The sequence below is a fragment of the Geotrypetes seraphini genome, chromosome 7 (assembly GCF_902459505.1).
Source record: "Geotrypetes seraphini chromosome 7, aGeoSer1.1, whole genome shotgun sequence".
Classification (NCBI taxonomy): Eukaryota; Metazoa; Chordata; class Amphibia; order Gymnophiona; family Dermophiidae; genus Geotrypetes; species Geotrypetes seraphini.
In genome coordinates, this window is record NC_047090.1 from 137018869 (window position 1) to 137043072 (window position 24204).

The 24204-nt window shown below is 45.9% G+C and overlaps 1 protein-coding gene across 10 annotated transcripts in view; it reads left to right on the plus strand.

The window, feature by feature from the left end:
- Window positions 1-24204, plus strand: part of STYX (serine/threonine/tyrosine interacting protein) — a 142297-nt gene that overhangs the window by 100429 nt on the left and 17664 nt on the right. Inside the window, exon 11 of one of the 10 annotated variants that reach the window (XM_033952184.1) lies at window positions 2873-2937. The exons of the other annotated variants lie outside the window; for them this stretch is intronic. Within the exon in view, the coding sequence (XP_033808075.1) occupies window positions 2873-2922 (50 nt within the window). The 3' untranslated portion in view covers window positions 2923-2937. Of the gene's footprint in view, window positions 1-2872; window positions 2938-24204 lie in introns of those variants that run through there. 10 annotated transcript variants of the gene reach the window in all.

A 24204-nucleotide genomic window follows, 5' to 3' on the forward strand; every position in this document is an offset into this window, starting at 1 on the left:
ACAGCACCAATATTGGTATAGCTATGCCAGATTAATACCAAAATATTATAAACTTAAGAACTCCTAGCACCATGGGATTTAAAAGAAAGCTTTTTTGAATAGTGGTTAAAGCAGTGAAAAATGATAAGTGAACCATAAGCACTAATCCATTATTCCCTTTTATCCAAATTTATCAAAATAGGATAGTACTCGGTATCCCTCTATAAACTTTTTACTAAACAAAATTTTTGAATGTCATATCAACCAGTCTATAGTATCACCAACATTTGTTTCTGAAGAGGTTCTCTACATCTATAATTGTGCAGATGGGTTCCACAATTAAGGCACCCAGCTGCTACACACTAATTCTATATTGGAATCTGGGTGCAAATGTTGCATGTTTAAAGTACACTTGCCTACTTTTAAGCATGCCCACTTAACACTTGTTGACATGGTATAAATGGGCACACCTAAATGTGGCAGTTTAGCACTAGAGAGCTGCATGGGAACGGAGTCTACGGGGACCCCTTGGGAATCCCCTCCAGGTCCTCTGGGATCCCGCGGGGACCCCTTCCAGACTTGGTGAAGGGGGATTCCATGGTGATGGATCATCTATGTTTGGGGATTCCTCAGGGATGGTGCCTTCCTCCAGCGTACTCCCTCCCTCTTTTCAGGCTGCCAGCAGCGTTCCTTGCTTCACATTACCAGCAGCTGACCTGGGAACTTTCCCTCTGGCGTGTTTTGTGTCAGAGGGAGAGCTTCCCTCTGATGCAGTCAGAGGGAAGCCCTTCCTCTGACGCAAACACATCAGAAGGAAGACCGGGTCAGCTGCCGATAGCGTGGAGAAGCAAGAAATGCTGCTGGCGGCATGAAAGGAGGGAAATGCGCTGGTAAGACACTGCACGGGCAGGATGAGTGGGAAGAGAAGAAAAAAATGCTGTATGCGTTGGGAGGGAGTGTAGGGAGAGAGGGAAAAGTTGTTGCATGGGCTACAGCAGGATCGGCAACCTGCGGCTCTTCTGCTCCCCAGACTTCCCGAAGTACCTGGTGCTCCAGCAGGAGTCTTCGAGGTAGGAGTGTGGCCTTTATGCTCCTGCCTCCTCACGGCTGCCTTCTAAAATGGCTGTCACGACCTCGTGGTATTACTGGAAATGCCTTGAGCACCCGGGAAAAATTGTGGCAGCCATTTGAGGCCAGCTGTGAGGAGGCTGAGATATTTTGAGATAGGAGCGGAAGGGCCATGCTTCTATCTCAAAGACCCCTGCTGGACCACTGGGTACCTTGGTAGGTCGAGGGAGGGGGGAACTACCTTAAATATGGTGGAGTTAAGGGGCTGGGACATGTTAGGATTGAGTTGACAGCATCCCTGAGAGGGTCATGTTCCTTCCCTCTGCTGGACCCGGTACTCAGGAAGGCCCTTGGGGGGAGGGGAAATCGTGAATTAGGGGAAAGAAAAAGAGTCGGGGCCTGGAGAAGGGGATAGAGCTTTGTCTATGTATGGGTTGTGGGGGGAGGGAGGGAGATAACAGAGGTGTAGAGACAAAAGGGAGAGAGAAATATTGGATGTTGTGGAGAGAAGGGTGGGACAAGTGGAAAGACATGCAAGAGGGGAGGACTCATGGACATGGTGGAGGGAATGAAGGGAGAAATGCAGCATGGCTCTGGAGAGGGGTGATTGATAGAAGAAATGTTGGTCAAGGGGCAAGATACTGCCCAAGGGCCAGGGGATGAGAGAGGGAGACATGTTGGACATGGCTGTAGAGGAGGTGAGGGAGAGATGCACCCTGGATATCTTTCTCACACTCTCACTCCCTTTGCAGCAAGGTAGGGAATAAGAGGGCGACATGTTGCACATGGTGGTAGAGGAAAGAGGAAGAAATACTATGCAGGAATGGAGAGGGGGGAAAAAAGGGAGAATGATCCAGGATAGAAGGTAGAGAGGATGCTGTACTGTGGGAGGGAGGAAAGAGACAAATGCTGGACTATGGTAACATAGGAGGAAATAAAAGGATAGCAACCGCTTCAAGTATTTGCGGAAGACAGACAGCACAAAAAGAGAAACTGGAACCAACTTAATGGAAAAATAAATCTCCAGACAACAGTAAAAAGGAACTTGAGTGAAATATGTTAGCTTTGGGAAATGTATATAGCAGATGTCTTTGTATTGTGTTCAGTAGAAAAGGAAATGCATTTCTGCCTTTATTTCTCCAGTGTTGAAGTACTTGCTGACCCTTGTTTTGGCTGGTGGGGATTCCCAAACACTGGCAGAGACCCATTTACAAAGTATGTATTTTTCCAATTAATATTTCCAAATTAATAAAGTGTCTTTGCTTATTTGTAAATGGGTCTCTATCAGAACCTTTAATTAAATGAAATAACTATTTCTGAAGTTTGCAAGGACGGGCAGTGATGAATTTGATTGTTTGTGGGGACAGGCAGGAACGGATTCAATTCCAGCAAGGACGGGCTTGATTTCTGTTCCTGCGCAACTTTCTATTTAGCATATAAGTTATGCATGTAAATGGTAGTCCTGACTGGTCCCTAACCATGCTCTCCCCCAAGAACACCCTCGTATATTTACATGCTAAGCAAATTGTGTCTGTCATTTATAGAATAGTAAGTATACATTTGCCCATGTAAATGCTAATATTCTATAAATTTATGTGCATAATTGGCATATCAGTTTAAGTGCATTGCTATAGAGAGGGGATAGAGCCTTGTCTATGTATGGGTTGTGGGGGGAGGGAGGGAGTTTGGAAAAGTGGGCATTTGGAAAGTGTAACCCCCCCCCCATGTAGGGCTTTGTTGTTTCTATCTTTTGACATAAGCAGACTGTTTGGCAGTCTTCAAAAGGATTTTATTCAATTATTTCTGAATTTATTTTCTTTATAAGTAAGCACCCATCACCTACAAGAAAGACACGTCAGTCTGTCATTTGCATAATTGTTCCCTTATGGACACCTGTAAAGTGGCTACCAATGCTTTTTGGACCAAGAATCAAGATCAGGCATCAATTTATCATATCGTGCACCATTTTCCCTGGGTTGTGGCTGCTTCCATTCTACAGTTAAGTAAGCATTCTGCACCACAAACCTTAGCTTGGGAGTCAACACTTCTGTGGCTGATTTTTTATTTTTTTAATCTTGGTTTTCAACAGCAAAAATGACTGCTTACCTGTAATGAGGGTATTTGTAGACAGGATAAAACTGGTACATAGTTTCAACTTTTAAGGGAAGATAGGAGGGGCTATCTTAGATACAAAACTGAAGTATTTCTCTAGACTAGCTGTTCTTCTGAGCTCCAAGACAGCAGATATATTATCCCAGGACAAGCAGGCAGCATATTCTCTACATGTGGGTGACGTCGTCCACGGAGCCCCGTCGCGGACAGCTTTTCATGCAAACTTGATTGAAGATCTTCAAAGTTTGCTAGTGCTGCACCGCGCATGCGCGTGTGCCTTCCCGCCCGAGTTAGGGCAAGCGTCTCCTCAGCATGGTCTCAGTTCTTAGTTTTCCGCGGAGCCAGAAAGCCCTCTCTCAGCTCTGCGTCGAATCTACGTGACTTCTTGCACCGCGGCATGCTTTCTTGTTTGTTCGTGTGAGTTGCTGTGCGGCATGTCCAAAAAAAAAAAAAGACTTGTATTTTTGATTTTTCCTTCGTTCGGCGCAGGGGACCCCTGGTTTCCATCAGGCCACCTGGCCTCGTTCGGTCGCGGCTAGATTTTTTCCTTATGTCCCGGCCTGTTACCGGGTTTAAAAAGTGTACTCAGTGTGGTTGGGTGATTTCTATTACCGACCCCCACCGTTGGTGTATACTGTGCCTGGGCTCCGACCACCGAACCGAGTCCTGCCCACGTTGTGCCACTTTCCAACTGCGGGCTCTTCGTCGTCGGCATGCCCGGATCCTTGAGCTCTTCAGCACGATGGAACAGCCTGCAGACAAGGCCCCAGCCTCGGTCCCGACCTCAGCCTCTGCCTCGAAGGCTTCGGCCTGGATCAAGTCGCCCTCGGCCTCAAAGGCCCCGCCTGCTCCGCCTGCTAAAGCCTTGTCCTCGGGTAAGTCTCCTCTTCTTCCTTCAGGTTCCCTACTGAAGAAGCCTTCCACGGAGTCTCTGGCATCCCAGGCAGCGAGTGCAATCCTGAACAACCTCTATGAGATCTCCCTCCATGCATGCCTCCAAGCTACGGGAATACTCTTCCTTGAGGTCGCCCTCGTTGGAGCGCACTGCTACACCTGCCCGACCAGATCCATTGGTCTCGGTGCTGATGTTTGAGGACATGCTTAAGGCAATTCTGACCATGCAGATCTCCTCCGTTCTGGCCCATCTTGCCCCTGCTCCCTGCGAGCCAGCCTGAGAGCCCTACCGAGGCTCCTCGGGACAAGCATTGCCGGTCTCGCCAGTTGTCCTCGAGTGATTCTTCACCGGTTCTTTCGAGGCCTGCTTCACCGGCTGCCCGGCCTTGATCGAAGCACCATTCAAAGCATGCCTCGTCTTCGAAGCATCTGTCTGCCAAGCAGCCAAGAGACTCCCCTCCTCGGCGGGGAAGGTCTCTGGTGCCTCGGGTCTCGAGGTCCATCGAGGCCTCTGTTCACCATGGGTTTGAGGCCCAGCCTCAGCTGTCTTCCACATCTCCTCAGTCTCCAAGTCGAGACAAGTCTAGGTCGAGGACTCCCTCCTCGCAGCCATTCCGGAGGTCTCGTCCTCCCTGGGCTCTCTGAGGCTTGCCTCGCAGTTTCCATTCATAGGACTCCGGAGTCTTCTCCCTCCTGGCAGCTTAAGCGTAAGCATTCTTAGACGCCTCCGCTATCTCTTAGTAGAGCTTCCTCGGCGTCCATGCTTTTGGACACCGATATGCCGGCGCAGTATTTGAGGGAGGCTTCTCCCTCCTTCTCAGCTGCCCCGAAGTCCAGATCCTCGACTCCTCCGAAGGGGCCTTCCTCTTCCAAGACTTCCTCCTTCACCAGGTTCGTTATTGACATGGGAAAGGCTCTTCAGCTGGATCTCCAGTCTGAATCCAGATATACCCAGGAGTATTTGGCGGAGATGGAGCTTCCTCATCCGCCCAGGGAATCTCTGCGCCTCCCACTGAACCCAGTCTTAAAGCAGACTTTCTTCCGGAATTTGAAGACACCTTATGCCATTCCTGCCATACCGTCCAAGATGGAGTCCCGCTATCGGACGGTCCCGTGCAAAGGGTTTGAGAAGGCGCAGCTCTCCCACCAATCTTTGGTTGTGGAATCTTTTTTAAATAAGTCTAACTCTTCCATGGTCTATGCTGCTGTACGCCCGGGCAGGGAAGGGCATACCATGGACAAGTTCAGCCGTCGTCTCTACCAGAACTTGATGATGGCGAACAGGGTCCTCAATTCCAGTTTTACGTCTTATTTCAAACACTGCATTAAAATCATGCCATCTTTCCAGGCTGATTTGGCAGCTCACCGCTGACCGGAGTTCTGCCAGCTTCAGGAGACTCACAGATTCGCCTCTTTATGCTTCAGGCCATGTATGATGCTTTTGAATTGTCATTGAGGGTTACGGCCTTTGCGGTGGCTATGCGTCACTTGGCCTGGCTGCGCATGGTGGACATGGACCCTAATCTGCAAGATCGTCTGGCGAATCTCCCTTGCTTGGGCAATGAGCTGTTCGATGACTCCATTGAGGCGGCTACCAAATGCCTCTCGGAGCTTGAGAGGTCCTTCGCCTCCCTGGTAATGCCAAAGGTGAAGGCTCCTCCTCCTAAGTCGTACAAACTGCCGCCTCGGTGCTGTCCCCAAAAGTCTACGCTGCCATTTTCCCGCCCGCCGCCCAGACGTCAGCAGTAGCAGAGGGGCCCCTGCGGCGGCTAAACCTACACCGTCCTTTTGACAATCCTGGTCTGAGCATGCTGCCCCCTTTCGTCCATCGACCTTCTCCCCTGCCCATCGGAGGTCGTCTCGGTCTTTTCTGTCATCAGTGGGAGCTGATTACATCGGACTTCTGGGTTCTCACCATCATCCGGGAGGGGTACTCCCTTCAGTTCCTGACTGTACCGACAGACCTGCCTCCAAAAGAGTGTCCTTCCAACAGGTCGCAGCTTCCCCTTCTTCTTCAGGAGGCTCGAGCCCTCCTTCGCCTCCGGGCAGTCGAGGAGGTTCCTTTGTGACAACAGGACACTGGGTTCTACTCCCAGTATTTTCTAGTCCCCAAGAAGACTGGGGACCTACATCCTATTCTGGATCTCAGAGCATTGAACAAGTTTCTGGTCAAGGAAAAGTTTTGCATGCTCTCTCTTCCCACGTTGTACCCCTTGATGGATGAGGGGGATTGGTTATGCTCACTGGATCTCAAAGAGGCTTACACTTGCATCCCAATTCATCCAGCTTCTCGCAGATTTCTGAAATTTCGGATGGGGAATCTCCATCTCCAGTATCGGGTTCTTCCTTTCAGACTCGCATCCTTCCCGAGGGTCTTCATGAAGTGCCTCATAGTGGTGGCAGCGGCACTGCGGACGCAGGGTCTTCAGGTGTTTTCTTACCTCGATGACTGGCTCATCAAAGCGCCGTCTCGACCGGAGGTTATTGCAGCGACCCAACAGACTATTACCTTCCTTCAAAGTCTGGGCTTCCCCAAGTCCCAGTTGTGTCCCTCTCAGTCTCTTCAATTCATTGAAGCGGAACTGGATAAGATTCACCTCCACTGCCTTTGCCAGAGGATTTCTCTTCTGTCGACTGTTTCAGCCCGGCACATGATGGTCCTGCTGGGTCACATGGCATCCACAGTTCATGTGACTCCTTTTGCCAGACTTCACCTCCGAGTTCCTCAGTGGACCCTAGCGTCGCAGTGGCGGCAGGACCGGGATCCCGTCTCTCATCACATTGCAGTGACTCCTTTGAGGCAATCTCTCCACTGCTGGATGTTCTCTTCCAATCTTTCCTGAGGTTTTCTGTTTCACGTGCCCCCTCCTCATAACAGACTTCTTCGTACGCATGGGGGGGCTCACCTCGACGGTGTCCGTACCCAAGGCCTTTGGTCCAGCATGGATCATCGCTGTCGCATCAATCTGCTGGAGCTTATTGTAAGTTTTGAAAATAATAAAGAATTGTGGGGGGAAAAATCTGCTGGAGCTTCGGGCCATTTTCAACGCTCTGAAAGCCTTTCATCATCTGCTTTAAGACCACGTGGTCCTGGTTCATATGGACAACCAGGTGGCCATGTATTATGTCAACAAACAGGGGGTTAGGGGATCCCTGTCTCTTTGCCAGGAAGCTCTAAAGATTTGGGATTGGGCGACATGTCACAACATCTTTCTCATAGCGATCTACATCCAGGGACAGCAGAACTGTTTGGCAGACAAGTTGAGCCGCCTTCTGCATCCTCATGAATGGACACTCCATTCCTCAACTCTGTGTCAGGTGTTTGCTCAGTGGGGGACTCCGCAGGTAGATCTGTTTGCGTCCCCCCTCAATCACAAGTTGCCTCGTTTCTGCTCCAGGATTTACTCTCCACACCGACTCGAGGCGGATGCTTTCCTTCTGGATTGGACGAACCTGTTTCTGTATGCGTTCCCTCCATTCCCTCTGATTCTGAAGACTCTCGTCATGCTGAAGTCAGTCCACGCCACCATGATTCTGATAGCTCCTCTGTGGCCCAGGCATCCGTGATTCTCCCTTTTGCTTCGACTCAGTGCCTGGGAGCCTCTACTTCTGCCTGTTTTTCCTTCTCTGCTTACTCAGTCGATGTTCTCTGCTTCATCCCAAACTGCAGTCTCTACACTTAACAGCTTGGTTCCTCTCGAGGCTTCTCGGAAACAGTCCACTAGGTAGTGTTACACTCAGGAGTGGACTAGATTTTCTTCTTGGTGTGCTACACATCGCATGGTGCCACAATCTGCCTCCTTGTCTTTGGTGCTGGATTATCTGCTGCACTTGTCTCGGGCTGGTCTCAAATCAACATCTATTCGAGTCCACCTCAGTGCCATCGCTGCCTTTCATCAGCCAATCGATGGGAAACCTCTATCTGTCCATCTTGTGGTTTCCCGGTTTATGAAGGGTCTTTTCAATGTCCATCCTCTGCTCAAACCTCCTCCAGTGGTTTGGGATCTCAATGTGGTCCTTGCTCAGTTAATGAAACCTCAGTTTGAGCCGATTGATAGGGCTCATTTGAAGTATCTCACTTGGAAGGTGGTGTTCCTGATTGCCCTCACGTCTGCTCGCAGGGTAAGTGAGCTGCAAGCTTTGGTTGCAGATCTACATTTTCCATCATGATAAGGTGGTCCTTCGTACCCATCCTAAATTCTTGCCTAAAGTGGTTTCGGATTTCCACCTCAACCAATCTATCGTTCTTTCTGTGTTTTTTCCGAAGCCTCATTCTCATCCTGGAGAAGTGGCGCTTCACACTCTGGACTGTAAGCGTGTGTTGGCTTTCTGCTTGCACTCAGGCTCATCGGACTGCTCCTCAAATCTTCATATCTTTTGATCCGAATCGGTTGGAGCGCCCTGTTTCTAAGCGAACCATCTCCAACTGGTTGGCTGCTTGTATCTCCTTCTGCTATGCTCAGGCTGGTCTCCCTCTACAGGGTCGGGTCACGAGGCACAAGGTCAGAGCGATGGCGGCTTCTGTAGCTATCCTCAGATCAACGCCTATTGAGGAAATCTGCAAGGCCGCCACTTGATCCTCGGTTCATACTTCCACTTCTCACTACTGTCTGAATACTTTTTCCAGACGTGACGGCCATTTTGGCCAGTCAGTTTTGCAAAACCTGTTCTCCTAAATTGCCAACTCTCCCACCATCCCTTTTTGGTTAGCTTGGAGGTCACCCACATGTAGAGAATATGCTGCCTGCTTGTCCTGGGATAAAGCACAGTTACTTACCGTAACAGGTATTATCTAGGGACAGCAGGCAGATATTCTCACAACCCACCCACCTCCCCTGGTTGGCTTCTTTGCTAGCTATCTGAACTGAGGCCACGCTGAGGAGACACGTGCCCTAACTTGGGCGGGAAGGCACACGCGCATGCGCGGTGTAGCACTAGCAAACTATGAAGATCTTCAATCAAGTTTGCTTGAAAAGCTGTCCACGATGGGGCTCCGTGGATGATGTCACCCACATGTGGAGAATATCTGCCTGCTGTCCCTGGATAACATCTGTTACGTGTGACTAATTGATCTTGCCTGTTGTGTGACTAATTGATCCTGCCTGTAGAGAATCCATGTCCCCCTCAGATTCTGTACGACAGGTGTTCAATCCGTACCCGTGAACTGGGTCTTGCAGAAATCCACGCTTTTTAATGTGCTACTCCCACAACTGAGAGAGACGGAGCCCCTGCAGTTTGTTTCTGCAAGCAAACTGTGCTGAAGTCTTTCTGATCCACTCTGCTTCTTTTTCTTCTTTTTCATGTTTTAAAGTTCTTTTTATTTCAGTGGCTTTGGTACCATGAGACCTCCTTTAGAGGGGTTCTCTGCTTGGGATAGGAAGCAGTTCTGTGGAGCCGGACTGCAGCTTCACAGGGAAGATTTGTGTGGGCCTGTGGGACTAGCCTGCTGTGTGCCACTTTTTTGGCTCAGGGTCTGTCCCCCTGGGTGCTTGCTTGCCTTCTGACCTTGTCAGGTTTAAGTGCAGTCTGATTACATCCTGAACAACAGCCCTTGGGGTATCAGGGCACAGCCTTTGTTTCTCAACCCCACCCCTGGTTGCATGGAGAGATTCCAAGGGGGCAGAGATTTGCCTGGGTCCATCTGACTGGCAGCCGGAAGATCCTGAAGATGGGACTATCTGGAGCAATTCTGAGGCAGAAATTAATTTCCTTCCATTCAGTTGCAGTGAAAAGGGCTGACAGGCACTTCAGAGACTGTGAGTACACCTCCATTTATATCCTATGGGAGAATCAGGGGTGGTCTGAAAACAAAACAGCATTTTGGGCAGTTTCTCGGGGTAGGGTTCAGGTCTCCCACCTCCAAAAACCACAAAACGGCATGTTTTATTTTTTTTCTTAAACATTTTTAAGGCCCATTTTTGGCATGTATTTGCTGGTGGTGGCCATCTTGGATTATATCCTTTTTTTTTTTTTTTCTTCAGTTTTATTTCTGCCTTCAAACCCCTCCGAGTTTTGTTTAAAATCAGTAAGGATGGACTCCTCAGCTCCTAATCTGTCAACTACATGTTTGGATTGCACCGGTTTACCAGCTGACAAGCACTCTTGTACAAAAGAGGGGGGCAGGAGCTTTGAGCCTCACCTGCTATGGGTCTTCTAAGACTGGGGAGTCAGTGTGAGTCTGGAATATGGGCCAGAAATCCTGCCCAAAGGCCATTTCTAGTGGGGGTGCCAAACGGCAGTGCACTGAGTCTGGAGACTCTTTATGGACATGACCAGGGGTCTGCCAGGACACAGCCTCTGCCCAAGGGTGTGCCTTTACTTCTGAATTTATCCAGCTCCTGTGGAGAGCTTATACTACAGACCCAATGCATTTGGGGCCTCTAGCAGGCATGTCACTGGTTTCCAAGCCAGTCATTTCCTTGTTGCAGGTCCCTGTTCAGATCCCCTCTATCCCCGCTCATTCAGATCCAGGCTGCCTTAGTTGGCACACATTCTGCCTCTTTGGTCGTCGGACACTGCTTCCAGTCTGGATGATGCTGATACCCTCTGTGGACCGGTTCAGCAGGATACCTTGGATAGTCCTGATCCGGGTGAGGAGCCCTCCATCTGCCAGCTCTTCAAGTCGATATCTGCCCATTTTATTTTGGATGCCACGAAGGAGCTGAAACTTGAGTTGGCCCTCTATGTTGTAGTGTTCTGTTAGCCGTTCTAATGCTCTGACATTTTTGCTGCACACCTGGATCTCACAATGGTCACAGAACAGTGGGACACTCCTGAGAGCTCTTTTCAGCTGACTAAAGCTATGTCTCAGATTTATCCTATGGCGCCTGAGTTTCAACAGATTTTTGAGCAGCCTAAGGTGGATTCGGCAGCGGCTTGGTCACTAGGTGCACAGCCCTCCCTAGTGATGGGGGAGTGATGCTGAAGGATTACCAGAATAGTAGAGTGGATGCTTCTTCAGGCATCCATACAACTGTGAAAGCCTTGTTTGCAGTGTGAGCTTGTCATATAAGATTGCGCTGGGTACCCTCAGCGGAGGAGGATGCTTGTCCACAGCTTGTGCTGGAGGATGTGGATTAAGTGATGTATGACCTTATAAAAGTTCTAGGCAAGGTTTCAGCTTAAGCTGTGTCAGCATGCTGGACTCTTTGGAATTGTCACTGGGCTGGAGTCTCGGCCTCTAAGGTGACTCTGAACAGACTTCCTTTTAAAGGACAGATGCTTTTTGGCAAGGGCCTGGATGACCTCATGGTTAGCATGATGGATCGCTGGCCTAAGTCTCTTCCAAACGGCAAGCCTCCAACACCCTTCTAGTGGGGGGAGGGGGAGTCGCATTAATTTTCGTCTCTCACACAGATTTCACCAGAGTTCTATGGGTTCCTCAGTCCAGAGATACTCCCAGGAATGCAGACAATGCTATAGTAACAACTTCAGAAGCCCACAGGCGTCTGGATCTCATCCCAGCCATACAGCTAAGAAATCCCAGTGATGCCAGAAGTCACGGCACTACTCCCTCATATCAGGGACTGATTGTTGGCGTTTTAGCAGGAATGGGCACAAATTTCCTCTGATCAGTGGGTGCTGGACATCGCTCAGGAGGGGCACAAGATAGACTACTTTCGCCCCTCCACCCAATTTGTTTCTGGATTCTTCTGATGACTGGAAAAGAGATCCAAGCTTCAAGCTACCCTACTGTGTCTCTTGGACATCTCAGCAGTAAAGCCTGTTGCAGAAAGTGAATTGGACTTAGGCAGATACTCCTTATACTTCATGCCAAAGAGAGGATCAGAGGACTGAAGGCCAATTCTAGATCTCAAGTTGGTGAATGTTTATCTGCGGATACTGTATTTTTGAATGGAAATGGTATGTTGGTCATCACATCTGTAAACTCGAGGGAGTTTCTGGCATCCCTGGATCTGACAAGAGGCTTATCTTCATATTACAATTTTCTTAGGACATCAGAGGTACCTCAGGTTTCGTGTCATCCAGCAACATTTCCAGTTCACAGCCCTTCCTTTTGGGCTGGGGATGGCTCTCCACATCTTCACCAAAGTGGTGATGGTGGTGGTGACGCACCTTCGCAGGCTGGGAGTTCAAGTCCATCCCTATCTGGATGATCCGGGTTCTGTCCTAGTTGGAATGCAGGCAAGCAGTGGAAACAATAGTGTCTCTTTTACAGCACGGATTGTCGGCTTCAAGAAGAGTCAGCTAACGCCTTCAGACACTGGAATAACTGGGAGTTCAGTTCGACACTGTACAAGATTGTATTTTTTCTCACGCCAGAAAGAAGCTCTGGAGGCAGGTCCTGGATCTCTTGGTGCTCCTGGTTCCCACGCCCTGGCATTATCTACAGGTGTTGGGGGTCAATGGCAGCCTCTATGGAAGGTGGTGCCCTGGCCTAGAGCAGGAGTCTCTCCTTTCTCTGTGATCCCCTCAGCGTCACCCCCTTCAGGTGGCAGCTTCCCTGGATGGAGCCTGCTCACAACAGCCTGCACTGGTGGATCCAGGGGGAAGATCTCCGGCAGGGCAAGCCTTTTCGCATCTTGGAGTGAATTACCCTGATAACCATTGTCAGCCTTGCCGACTGGAGTGCTCATTGCAGGGTCCACTCCATCCAGGATCGATGGGACTCCCCATCAAAAGGGTTGGTCAATCAACTATCTGGAACTTTGAGCAATAAGGTTGGTGTTGCAAGCTCTTCAAAACACTCTGGAAGGAAAAGTGGCAAGAGTGTTTTCTGACAATGCCACAGTGGTGGCATACATAAATCGACAGGGAGGCACCAGAAGTACTCACTTGAATCGGGAGGCTCGTTTGCTGTTTTGGTGGACAGAAGCGCATCTTCAGGCTCTCTGCGGTGCACGTGGATGGAGTGGACAATGTGCAGGTGGACTTTCTCAGTTGCCAAGTCCTGGACCCAGGAGAGTGGGTTTTCTCGCTCAGAGTATTCCATCTCATTAGGCGTTGCTGGGGCATGCCCCGGATGAACTTGATGGTTTCAGCAAGGAACTTGAAAGTCAAGCCCTTCAGTCAGAGGACAGAGCCAGGAAGTTTGTGGCTAGATGCATTGATTCAGCCCTGGCCAACTCAAGAACTTCTTTACCCCCTTGGCTCTTGGTGGGATGAGTCATTCGTAGGATAGCAACTCATCCAGGATCGGTGATCCTCGTGGCTTTGGAGTGGCCTAAACTAAGCTAAAACTTAATTTTATAGACTGGGTCTTCAGCCAAAAAGGTGCTCAACTTGGTTTACAATAATGTAAGTATAGTACATAAATATAGAAGAAGAATGTAATCTAGAAGTGTTTAAACAAGAAAGTTTTCAGAGCTTCCGATATAAAATGAAGGGGCTTAGACTTCTAAGTGAAAGTGGTAACTCATTCCAGAACTCAGTTAGTTTGAAAATGAAAGAGTGGCTGAATCTTTTGAAAGTTACATTTCCTTTACCTAGGGGTAAAAATAGAAGTTTTAATTTATTTGAACTAGCGAGATGAGAGATGTGTACATTCCAATATAAAAGAACCAAAGTAATAAAAATGCCAAAGAGAACTTTAAATTCAGTACAAACGCACTTAAATTGAATTCTAAGATACACTGGAACCCAATGTAATTCCTTGAGCAATGGGGTTATGTGATCGAATTTACTCTTACCAAAAATGAACTTGGCAGCAATACTTTGCATCAATTGAAGTCTCTGCAGACTGACCTTTGAGAGATCAGGTACATTGAGTTGCACTAATCCAACCTTGACAAAATAATTGACTGAACCAATACAGAGAAGTGTTGCTGATGAAAGAGCACTCTCAGGATAAGGAGGCTAAAGAAACACTTTTTAATAAGAGAATTTAGCTGATCCTTAAATGTAAGAGATGAATCAATAACAATACCCAATATTAGCGAGGAAAACTCAATTTTCAGAGATTCTCCTGAGTCTAAGGTCACAGCTGAGGGAAGAGAATCTAACTTTGGACCGATCCATAAAAATTTGGTCTTTTTTTTTTTTTTTTTTTTTACAGCATTCAATTTCATCTGGACCATCATCGCCCAGAACCGAAGCTTAGCAGTGCAATGGATAATATTGGGTGTTAAATTAACAAGATCTGGGTCGATCTCAAGTAATTTGAAGATGTCATCAGCGTATGTTAATAGAGTTTCCCGAATATTCAAGTCATAGTATTTTAAAGTTCTCATGTAGATGTTAAATAAGATTGGAGACACTGGGGAACACCACAAAGGGCTCTCCAAGATTTTGAATTAGATCCTTCCATATTAACTGAGTAAGAACAGGAGGATAGAAATTTATTGAACCAGTCCATGGTAATGCGGATCTGGTCCATCTTCAGCGGGACAGGAAGCTCAGACTCCCTCATCGTGACTTGCTCAGAGATCAGTGCCCATGGGGAATCCCCAGCGCTTTGGTCTTATGGCATGGCTCTTGAGCATTTAGCCTTGATTCAGAGGGTCTACTCTGATGTAGTCATTGCCACTCTCTTGAAGTCTAAGAAATGCTCTACCATGGTAGCTTACGCCAAGCCTTAGACTTTCCAACAGTGGTGTGCAAGGGACCAGGTGAAGCCGTTAAGTGCTACCATTCTGTTAATTTTGGATTTCCTCCAGGCATGTCTTAAGGGCCTGGTGAGGCCTTCCCTCAAGGTTCAAGTGCCTGGTCTTTCATGTTTTAGAGTATACAGTGGATCTTCACTTTCGGCTCATCTAGTTGTGACTAGATTTTGCAGAAGGGTGCTTCATTTGTGGCCTCCCCTGCGACAGCCTTTTCCTAAGTGAAATCTTAATGTGATTCTTAAGGGGCTTGCAGAAGGTTGCTTCCCTTCTGGATCTTACCATCAAGACTGTTTTTCTTGTGGCGATTGTCTCAGTAAGCTGTATTTTGGAGCTTCAGGTTCTCATGCAGAGAACCCTTTCTCCTGTTCACAGAAGCAGAGGTTTCTCTTTGTACAATTCCTCTTTCTGTCGAAAGTGGTTTTGGAATTCCATGTCAACCAGGAGGTTTGACTACTTGCCTTTCACCTTACAGGGTAAGATTGGAAGGATCAAATTGAGGTTATCAAATTTGCAGATGACACCAAACTCTGCAGCAGGGTTAGAACCACGGAAGACTGTGAAAACCTGCAAAGGGACCTAACGAAGCTGGAAGAGTGGGCCAAAAAGTGGCAGATGCGTTTTAATATAGAGAAATGCAAGGTCATGCATGTTGGGAAAAAGAACCCGATGTTCAGCTATACAATGGGGGGAACATTGCTAGATGTAAGTACCCTTGAAAGAGACCTGGGTGTGCTGGTGGATACAACAATGAAAGCATCAGCACAATGCGCGACAGCCTCAAAGAAAGCAAACAGAATGCTGGGTATCATCAAGAAGGGTATCACGACCAGGACAAAGGAAGTCATCATGCCACTGTACCGTGCAATGGTGCGCCCGCATCTGGAGTACTGTGTCCAGTATTGGTCGCCGTACCTCAAGAAGGACATAGCATTGCTTGAGGGGGTCCAGAGAAGAGCGACAAAAATGGTAAGAGGTATGGAAAACCTTTCGTATGCCGACAGGCTAGAACAGCTGGGGCTGTTCTCCCTGGAAAAGAGGAGACTTAGAGGAGACATGATACAAACTTTCAAGATCCTGAAAGGCATAGATAAGGTAGACAGGGACAGATTCTTCAGACTGTGGGGAACAACAAGTACAAGGGGGCACTCGGAGAAACTGAAAGGGGATAGGTTTAGAACCAATGCCAGGAAGTTCTTCTTCACCCAGAGAGTGGTGGACACATGGAACGCACTCCCGGAGGTTGTGGTGGGGCAGAAGACACTACAGGGATTCAAAGAAGGTTTGGATAAATTCCTGAAGGAAAAGGGGATTGAGGGATACAGATAGAAGTAAGGATAGGTTTTTTAGGGCAGGGAACACTTGACAGGTCATGGACCTGATGGGCCGCCGCGGGTGCGGACCGCTGGGTGCGATGGACCTCTGGTCTGAACCCGGTGGAGGCAACTTCTTATGTTCTTATGATCAGATCTTGCAAAGACTGGACGTGCGGAGAGTTTTGCTCCATTATTTTGAGAGGACTAATTTTCAATTTTCTGACCATCTGTTTGTCCTGACTAGCCAGTCTAGGCAAGGTAGACCAGCTTTTAAAACTTCTATTACACGTTGGATTTGCATGGCCATTTTGTCGACGTACATCGCCTGCAGCAAGCAGCTGCCAGTTTCTCTCAAAGTTTTTATATATGTAACTTTGGAAACCGCTGAGATTTTTGGCAGTATAGAAATTTTTTAAATAAATAAAAATACTTGATAAGAAGTGTTGCACAGTGTCGAGCGATTCATCTGACTGAAATTTGCAGGGCAGCTACTTGGTCTTCTCTTTGTAGCTTTACAAGATTTACCGAGTGGATGTGGCAGCTGTCTGATGCCATCTTTGGGGTCTCTGTGCTGCAGGCAGGTTCTTCTGTCCTCCTCTAGATGTTGCCATTGCTTTGGTCCATCACCTGTCATACAGAATCAGAGGGGATGTAAAAGAATGGAAGATTAGGTGGTTACCTTTTGTAAATCTTCTTTGTTAGTCCCCAGAGGATTCTATATGGCCCACCCTCTAACTACTCAGTTTCACTGAATCACCTGCCTTGTCTGCTTTGACCATTTCTCCTTACAGAACAAGGTTTCTTCCGTCTAGTAAATGGGCCCTGTGGGGAAGTCCCTCTTCATGTGAGTATATGACTTTACCGATGGCAGGTTTCCAGTTTGTGCTGCTGTACACAGCATGTTTGTTCCTGCGTTCTTGCCTGTGTTGCATGTTGGCAGTTTTTTTATTGTATTTTTTATCTCTTGCAGAGCAGAACAGAACCTTCGTATATTTGTGGGGAAGTTCCCCTTGATATAGTTGCCTTGTTCCAGTTAGGTTGGTTAGCTTTTGGACTGAAATTCAGGGGGCTGTGTGTCTTCAATTAAGTGGGGAAAAGCACATGAAGAAAGTGTATTTCTGCAAGACCCAGTTCATGGGTACAAGTTGAACATCTGTCGTACAGAATCCTCCAGGGACTAATAGAAGATTAACAAAGGTAAGAACCTAATCTTCTTCAATTATGCTTTGTATGGTCATTTTACTATTATGCTGTTAATGAAATTATCCCAGGATAAGCAGGCAGCATATTCTCACATGCAAGTAATGTCATCCATGGAGCTCTGGTACAGACAGTTTTAAGAGTGCATTGCCACTTTAATTTTTTTAGAAAGTTCGCAATTGCACATGCGCAAGTACCTTCTTGCCCGACTTAGACTCGCAGTACCTCATTTAAATTTCTCCAGAATTCTACTGTTCAACGGCTCCCCCTTCTGCTTCTATTCCTTTCTCTCCTCTTTTCTACCTTCCAAAGTATTTAGGTCATTGCTGTCTTGTTAAAATGTTTATTTTATTTTTATTTTTCCTCTAACTCTACTTTTCACTTCTCTATTACCCTCCAGGTACTTTAGTTAGATTGTGAGCCTTCGGGACAGTAAGGGAATTTTTCAAGTACCTTTCTTATTTCTAATCTTAATGTATATTTTCTGTAAACCGCTTAGAACCTAACGGATGTAGCGGTATATAAGAAATAAATTACATTACATTACAAAATAAATTACATTACATTACATTACATTTGTTTTCTGCAGAAGTTGTGTTTTTTGAACTCTTCATTTTTTACGCCTTGCCTTCCCCCTTCATGAATTTTTTTATTTTATTTTCAAGTTCTCCATCAATGCATCAATCCATTTCGAGACATCGACACTCCTCCTCTTCATGGCTTTCGAAATCCAGGAAGCACCAGCGTTCATCACATACTTCTAACCTCTTACATACTTCGTACCTCTTCTTCATATCGGTACTGGAGTCATTGTAAGCATCGACCCTCTCGATGCTCACCATTACCAAAGTTTCTTTATGACTCTGACTTACAATCTGATTTAGATGGAAACTTTTCTGCTTCTGCTTCTGCTACGGAGGTGTATAATACTTTTTTGGAAAGTCTCCTCAGAAATCTCCATCCAAGACAAACTCTCCTGAAAGAATTTCTTTCACTAAATTCATTAGACAATTGGGCAAAGAGCTACCTGTTAAATTAAAAGTTGACTTTGCCTTCAGTGCTGAACATCTAGAGGCTTTATATTATGATGAGCCTCCTAAGGAACTTCTCAAACTACCATTGCATGGTATTCTCAAAGAGACTCATCACAAGAATTGGGAAATGCCCTTGACCATTACAGTGGTTCCCAGAAAACTTCATTCTTTCTATAAAATCTTTTCCATCAAAAGTCTATTCTTCAGTGCCACCAGGATGTGAAGGGCGCACTATGGACAAATTTGGATGTCGCCTCTTATAAAAATTCCATGTTGGCGAACAGGGTCCTTAATTACAATTTCTATATCTCCTGCTATGTAAAACACCTTGTTAAGAAATTGCCTTTTGATAAATATTCCTTCACAACATCTTCAGGAATTTTGTAATAGTTTGTACCCTTTCCCTTGCTAGAAGATATATTGCAAGATCTGCTTATGATGCTTTTAAGTTATCATCCAGAGCTTCATCTATGTCAGTGGCAATGAGACGTTTGGCATGGTTGAGAGTCTCAGATATGGATATCAATCTTCAAGATTGGCTAATATTCCCTGTTTGGGAGATGAGCTTTTTTGTGACTTTATTGAAAATGCTACACAACTCACTGACCATGTAAAGAGTTGGAACACTTTGGTTAAAACCAAGTCTAAACCTCATTCAGCTTCTCAGTTGTTTAAGCCTTCTTCCTCATATCAGGGGCTTTATTCAGCTAAACCTGCTGCATCTCGTATGCCTCGGCAGAAGAAACAAGCAACAGTGTCCGCTAAAGTCTCAACCAGCAGCTCCTCAGAAACCTGCTCCATCTTTTTGACAGGCTCATGGAGAACTTAGCTGCTGTTTCTTTTTCTCAACATCTTCCTCAACCAATCAGAGGTCGGCTTCAGTTATATTATCCACGTTGGGAACTGTTAATACCTCTGGGTTCTAAAAGTCATTCGAGAGGGATACTCCATTTCATCACTATGCCTCCAGATCATCTTCCAAGACCCTCAGCAGATGTCCCTTCTTCAGGAGATAGTCTTTACTGCTGAATGCAATAGAAAAGGTTTCACCTGCTCAGATGAATCAGGTTTTTTAATCCCAGTACTTTCTCATTCCAAAGAAGATGGGAGGTCTGTGTCCAGTTCTAGACCTCAGAGGCCTGAACAAGTTTCTGGTAAAGGAAAGGTTTCATATGTTATCCTTGGCAACTTTGTATCCCCTCTTAGATCAGAATGATTGGCTATGCTCTCTGGATCTAAAAGCTTATACACACATTTCAATTCATCCTGCCCACAGGAAATTCCTTGGATTTTAAGTAGCCCAACAACATTTTCAATACAAGGTTCTGCCATTCGGCCTTGCATCTTCACCCAGAGCGTTCAGCAAGTGTCTGGTAGTAGTGGCTGCAGCTCTATGGGCTCAAGGTTTTCAGGTATTTCCTTAGCTTGACGATTGGCTTATAAAGGATGCCACTCCGCAAGGGGTGATTGCAGCAACACAGTTAACAATTCTTTTTTCAACAGTTGGGGTTTGAAGTCAATTTTCCCAAATCTCAGCTTCAGCCCTCTCAAACTCTACAATTCATTGGATACCATTCATCTCGGAGAGTTTCTCCTTCAACAAAGGCAGGAATATTGGATTTATCACCTTCCATCAATCTCAGCCAGGCAGATGATCCTGGGCCATATGGCCTCCACAGTCCATGTTACTCCCTTTGCGAGACTTTATCTTAGGATACCTCAATGGTCTCTTGCCTCTCAATGGTCTCAAGCTCTCAACCCACTCTCTCAGCAGATTAGTCACATCTTCATTTTGTCAATCTCTGCAGTGGTGGATGAACTCTTCCAATCTTTCCAGAGGGTAGTTGTTTCATACCCCTCCGCATCAGAAAGTCCTGACCACAGACTTGGGGGCACATGTTTGGGGAACTCATCTAGGTAGTCATTGGTCTGCTCAGGAGCAGCGTCTTCACTTCAATCTCTTGTAGCTCGGGGCAATATGCAATACTTTTCAACATATTTTAGCTGATCATGTGCTCCTAGTTCATACAGATAATCAGGTGGCAATGTATTATATAAACAAGCAACGAGGAACAGGTTCTTTACTTCTTGCCAAGAAGCTCAACAGATTTGGCATTGGGCGATTACTCACAACATATTTCTCAAAGCGATTTACATTCAAGGAGAAAATAATTCTCTCGCAGATGAACTCAGCAGATTTCTTCAGCCACGAGTAGACGATCAACTTGGCAGTCTTGCATCAGATATTCTCTCTCTAGGGGACGTCTCCTCTCAATCAAACTGCCTCAGTTTTGCTCCAGACAGTACTCTCACCAGTGTCCGGAAGAAGATGCTTTCCTCCTGGATTGGATTCACAAGTTCCTATATGTGTTTTCACCAATTTCTCTCATCCTCAAGACCCTTGTCAAGCTCAAACAAGAGTCAACCACCATGATTCTCATAGCTCCTGGTTCTCCCTTCCACTTCAGCTCACTGTCAAGGATCCAGTACCCCTGCAAATGTTTCCTTCTCTTATCATGCAGAGTCAAGGATCTCTTCTGCATTCCAATCTTTGCACCTGACAGCTTGGTACCTCTCGGGATGACATTGACCGACAGTCATCTTTCCTATCCTGTCCTCCTTTCCTGGCAGCGTGAAGAAAACCATCTACACATCAGTGCTACCAACAAAAAATAGACACGGTTTTCCATGTAGTGTATACTCCATCATGATGCTGCTTCCACTTCTACCTTCAGTATGGACGACCTTCTACATTTATTCAACTCAGGCCTTAAGACCACTTCTATTAAGAGTTCATCTCAGTGCCGTCAAAGCTTTTCACAGACCAGTCAAGGGTAAACCTCTCACTATTCATCCTCTCGTAGCCAGATTTATGAAATGACTTTTCAATGTCAAACCACATCTCAAACTGCCTTTAGTGGTTTGGGATCTTATTTTAGTTCTTGCTAAACTCATTAAGCCTCCCTTTAAACCAATGTCTTCGGCTCATCTTAAATATCTCACTTGGAAAGTGGTCTTCCTCATCTCCTTACATCTGCTTGTTGAGTGAGCAAATTTCAAGCATTGGTGGCAGATCTGCCTTTCACAGTGTTCCACCATGACAAAGTAGTACTTCATACATATCCAAAGTTTCTTCCAAAAATAGTCACTGAAATTCATCTGTCTATTGTGCTTCCAGTGTTTTTTTCCAAAGCCTCACTCATCCTGGAGAAGCAGCTCTACACACATTGGGACTGTAAATGAACCTTGGCTTACTACTTGCAAAGGACTCAATCTCACAAAACATCTCAATTGTTCGTCTCTTTTGAATCCTAACAACTTGGGCCGACTGGTATCCAAGAGAACTATTTCTTCATGGTTTGCAACTTGTATCACCTTCTGTTATGCTCAGGCTGGGCTGCAACTGGAGTGTTGTGTCACAGCGCACAAGTTCCAAGCTATGGCAGCTTCAGTTGCTTTCTTTCATTCCACTTCTATTGATGAAATCTGTAAAGCTGCTACTTGGTCCTTGGTGTTTGACCAGTCAGGCTCCGTGCCTGCGGTGGTCCCAGTGAAATTGCATATATAAGGTGGAGAAAAATTCAGAAAGCAGTCTTGACAGGCTAAACCACAGAGCCAGATAGAACAGCCTGATTGGTCAGACCCAGAATGGGAGGATATGGAAACGCTCCCCAGTCACTGCCCTGCTGTAAACCTACCTAGAAGCATAGGTTTTAAATCTAGTCCTGTTTATAGGAAGTCAGGTAGTCTCCCTAACAGCCACTGGGGGAGCCCAAGAGAGCCACAAGCTAGAGCAAGCTCAGGCAGGTTAGGGCATGGCTTCCCTCCTGAAAAGCCTGCAGATTTGACTAGGCTGTTGGAGAGGATAGGGAAGAGGAACAAGCCTCGTCCCAAGGAGCAGCTTCCCATTCTAAGCTAGGGTAATGTGCCGTACCCTATGGAAATAGAGGAGGCAGGTTCCTCTATTGAATTTGCAGCACCAACCCAAGAGGAGCAAATGGAATGCCAGGAAACGCTGATTCCACAGGAGCTGTTCCAATGGATGAATGTGGGTTTGGCTACCAGGCATCCCTGAATGCAGAGCTGTGAGTTTTTGGTTTTGAGCTTGTTGAATTTGGGACATTATACTTTTTGCTGCAAAGGTGCTGGGTTTGTTTTTGTTTTTTGAGAATATTTTGTGTTTTGCATTTGCTGACTGATCTGTTTGAATGAGGATACCTGAGTCAAGGACACTGCATTTAAAACCCTAGCTGGTTTTTGGGGGACTTTGGGTGGGGGTTGGGCACTAGTCAGTGCCTGGAAGAGAAATTGTGGTGTGTTTTTCTGGCTTTTCTTTTGAGTCCAGTAGGAAGCTGAAGTTTGCCCATAACTACAGGGAGAAGTTTGCTGTTATCCTGGGAGGGAATTTTTGAAAGTGATTTATGAAGCTTTGAAGGCAAACTTGTGGCAAACTCCCTGTCCCCAGCTGTGCTTGTTAGCAGCTGGAGGCTTCTAACTTTTGCTTGGATAAATGTTTAAAGTTTGGACTGCCATAACTTAAGGAGGTTGTGCTTACCTGAAACCTGCTTTAGGCAGGCTGGTGCAAAGAACTTTTGAGAATAAAAGGAACTCTTTAGGAAAAGAAAGTGAAGTTTTGTTTGGTGAAAATCCTGAAAGCCTTACAGGGATTTTTCTTGATAATTATTTCTTTTTCCATTTTTTTTGTTATTGTTGTGGTACTTAAATTCACTGAAGGAATTTGGCACACATTGACCAATAAACCTGTGTTGGGAAAGTTACCATACCACAGAACTTGGTGTTTTGCAGTCTTGATTCTTAAGAACTTTTCTTTTGCCCCTGCGGGGCTTACTCTGTCCTGAGTAGCACACTTTGTCCAGTAATTTTGCCTGTGACCACTTGGGGCACTATGGCCGTTCTAAAATACCCCATGGGTTACAAGTTCATACACTCGCATCTCACTACTGTCTAGAATCTTATTTCAGATGAGATGGTCACTTCAGCCAAGCAGTATTGCAAAATTTATTATCTTAATTGCCAATACTTCCTCCATCCCATTCTAGTAAGGTAGGGAGTCCCACACCTGAATATGCTGCCTGTTTGTCCTGGGATAAAGCATAGTTAACTTAGTTGTTATCCAGGGACAACAGGCAGATATTCTCACAACCCTCCCACCTCCCCTGGTTGGCTTCTTAGCTTGCTTATGGAACTGAGATACTGTGAGCCTACATGGGTGGGAAGGTAATCGCAAACTTTCTAAAAAAAAAAATTAAAGTAGTGATACTCTTAAAGCTGTCCTTACCTGGGCTCCGTGGATGACTTCACCCACATGTGAGAATATCTGTTTGCTGTTCCTGGATAACACCTGTTATGGTAAGTAACTGTGCTTTTATAAGCTTTGTTAAACTGCTGTACACCTTGGTGAATCTCTTCATAAAGGTGTTGCTTACATCTCAATAAATAGTGTTCATTTAGTTTAAGAATGCACAATTAAAATATGAGAGACAAGGTCTGGGACTTGAGTTGGTACAGAACTAGGAATTAAACCAAAAGTTGTCATCACCTCACATCTAGATTATGTGGAATGATGTATTAGACTTTTATTGTGTTTAAATTCTTTATTCATTTTCAATCTTACATCAAGTGTACAAATAACAAAGCATTAAAATTGAATACATTACTTGACATTCCTTCTATTTTATCTTTTAATACATAAATTTTCCTCCCCACTACTATTTTATCTTAATATCATGTACACATAAATATTATTTTACTTTTCTATTGATCAGACCTTGAAATAATATTTAAACCTCCCCCTCCATTTACAAAGTGTACTTTTCAATGGAAAATGGTGTCTATTCATTGCAATAAGATGTTAATGGCTCCCAGATTTTATTAAATTTATTATAATTCCCTTGTATAGCAATTGCTCTTTCCATTTTGTAAATATGACATAATGAATTCTACCAGAAATTAGACTTTTATTGTGGACATCTGTGTAATCATAATTTCTTGTATAATACCACTCTGTTCCTAGACTAATGG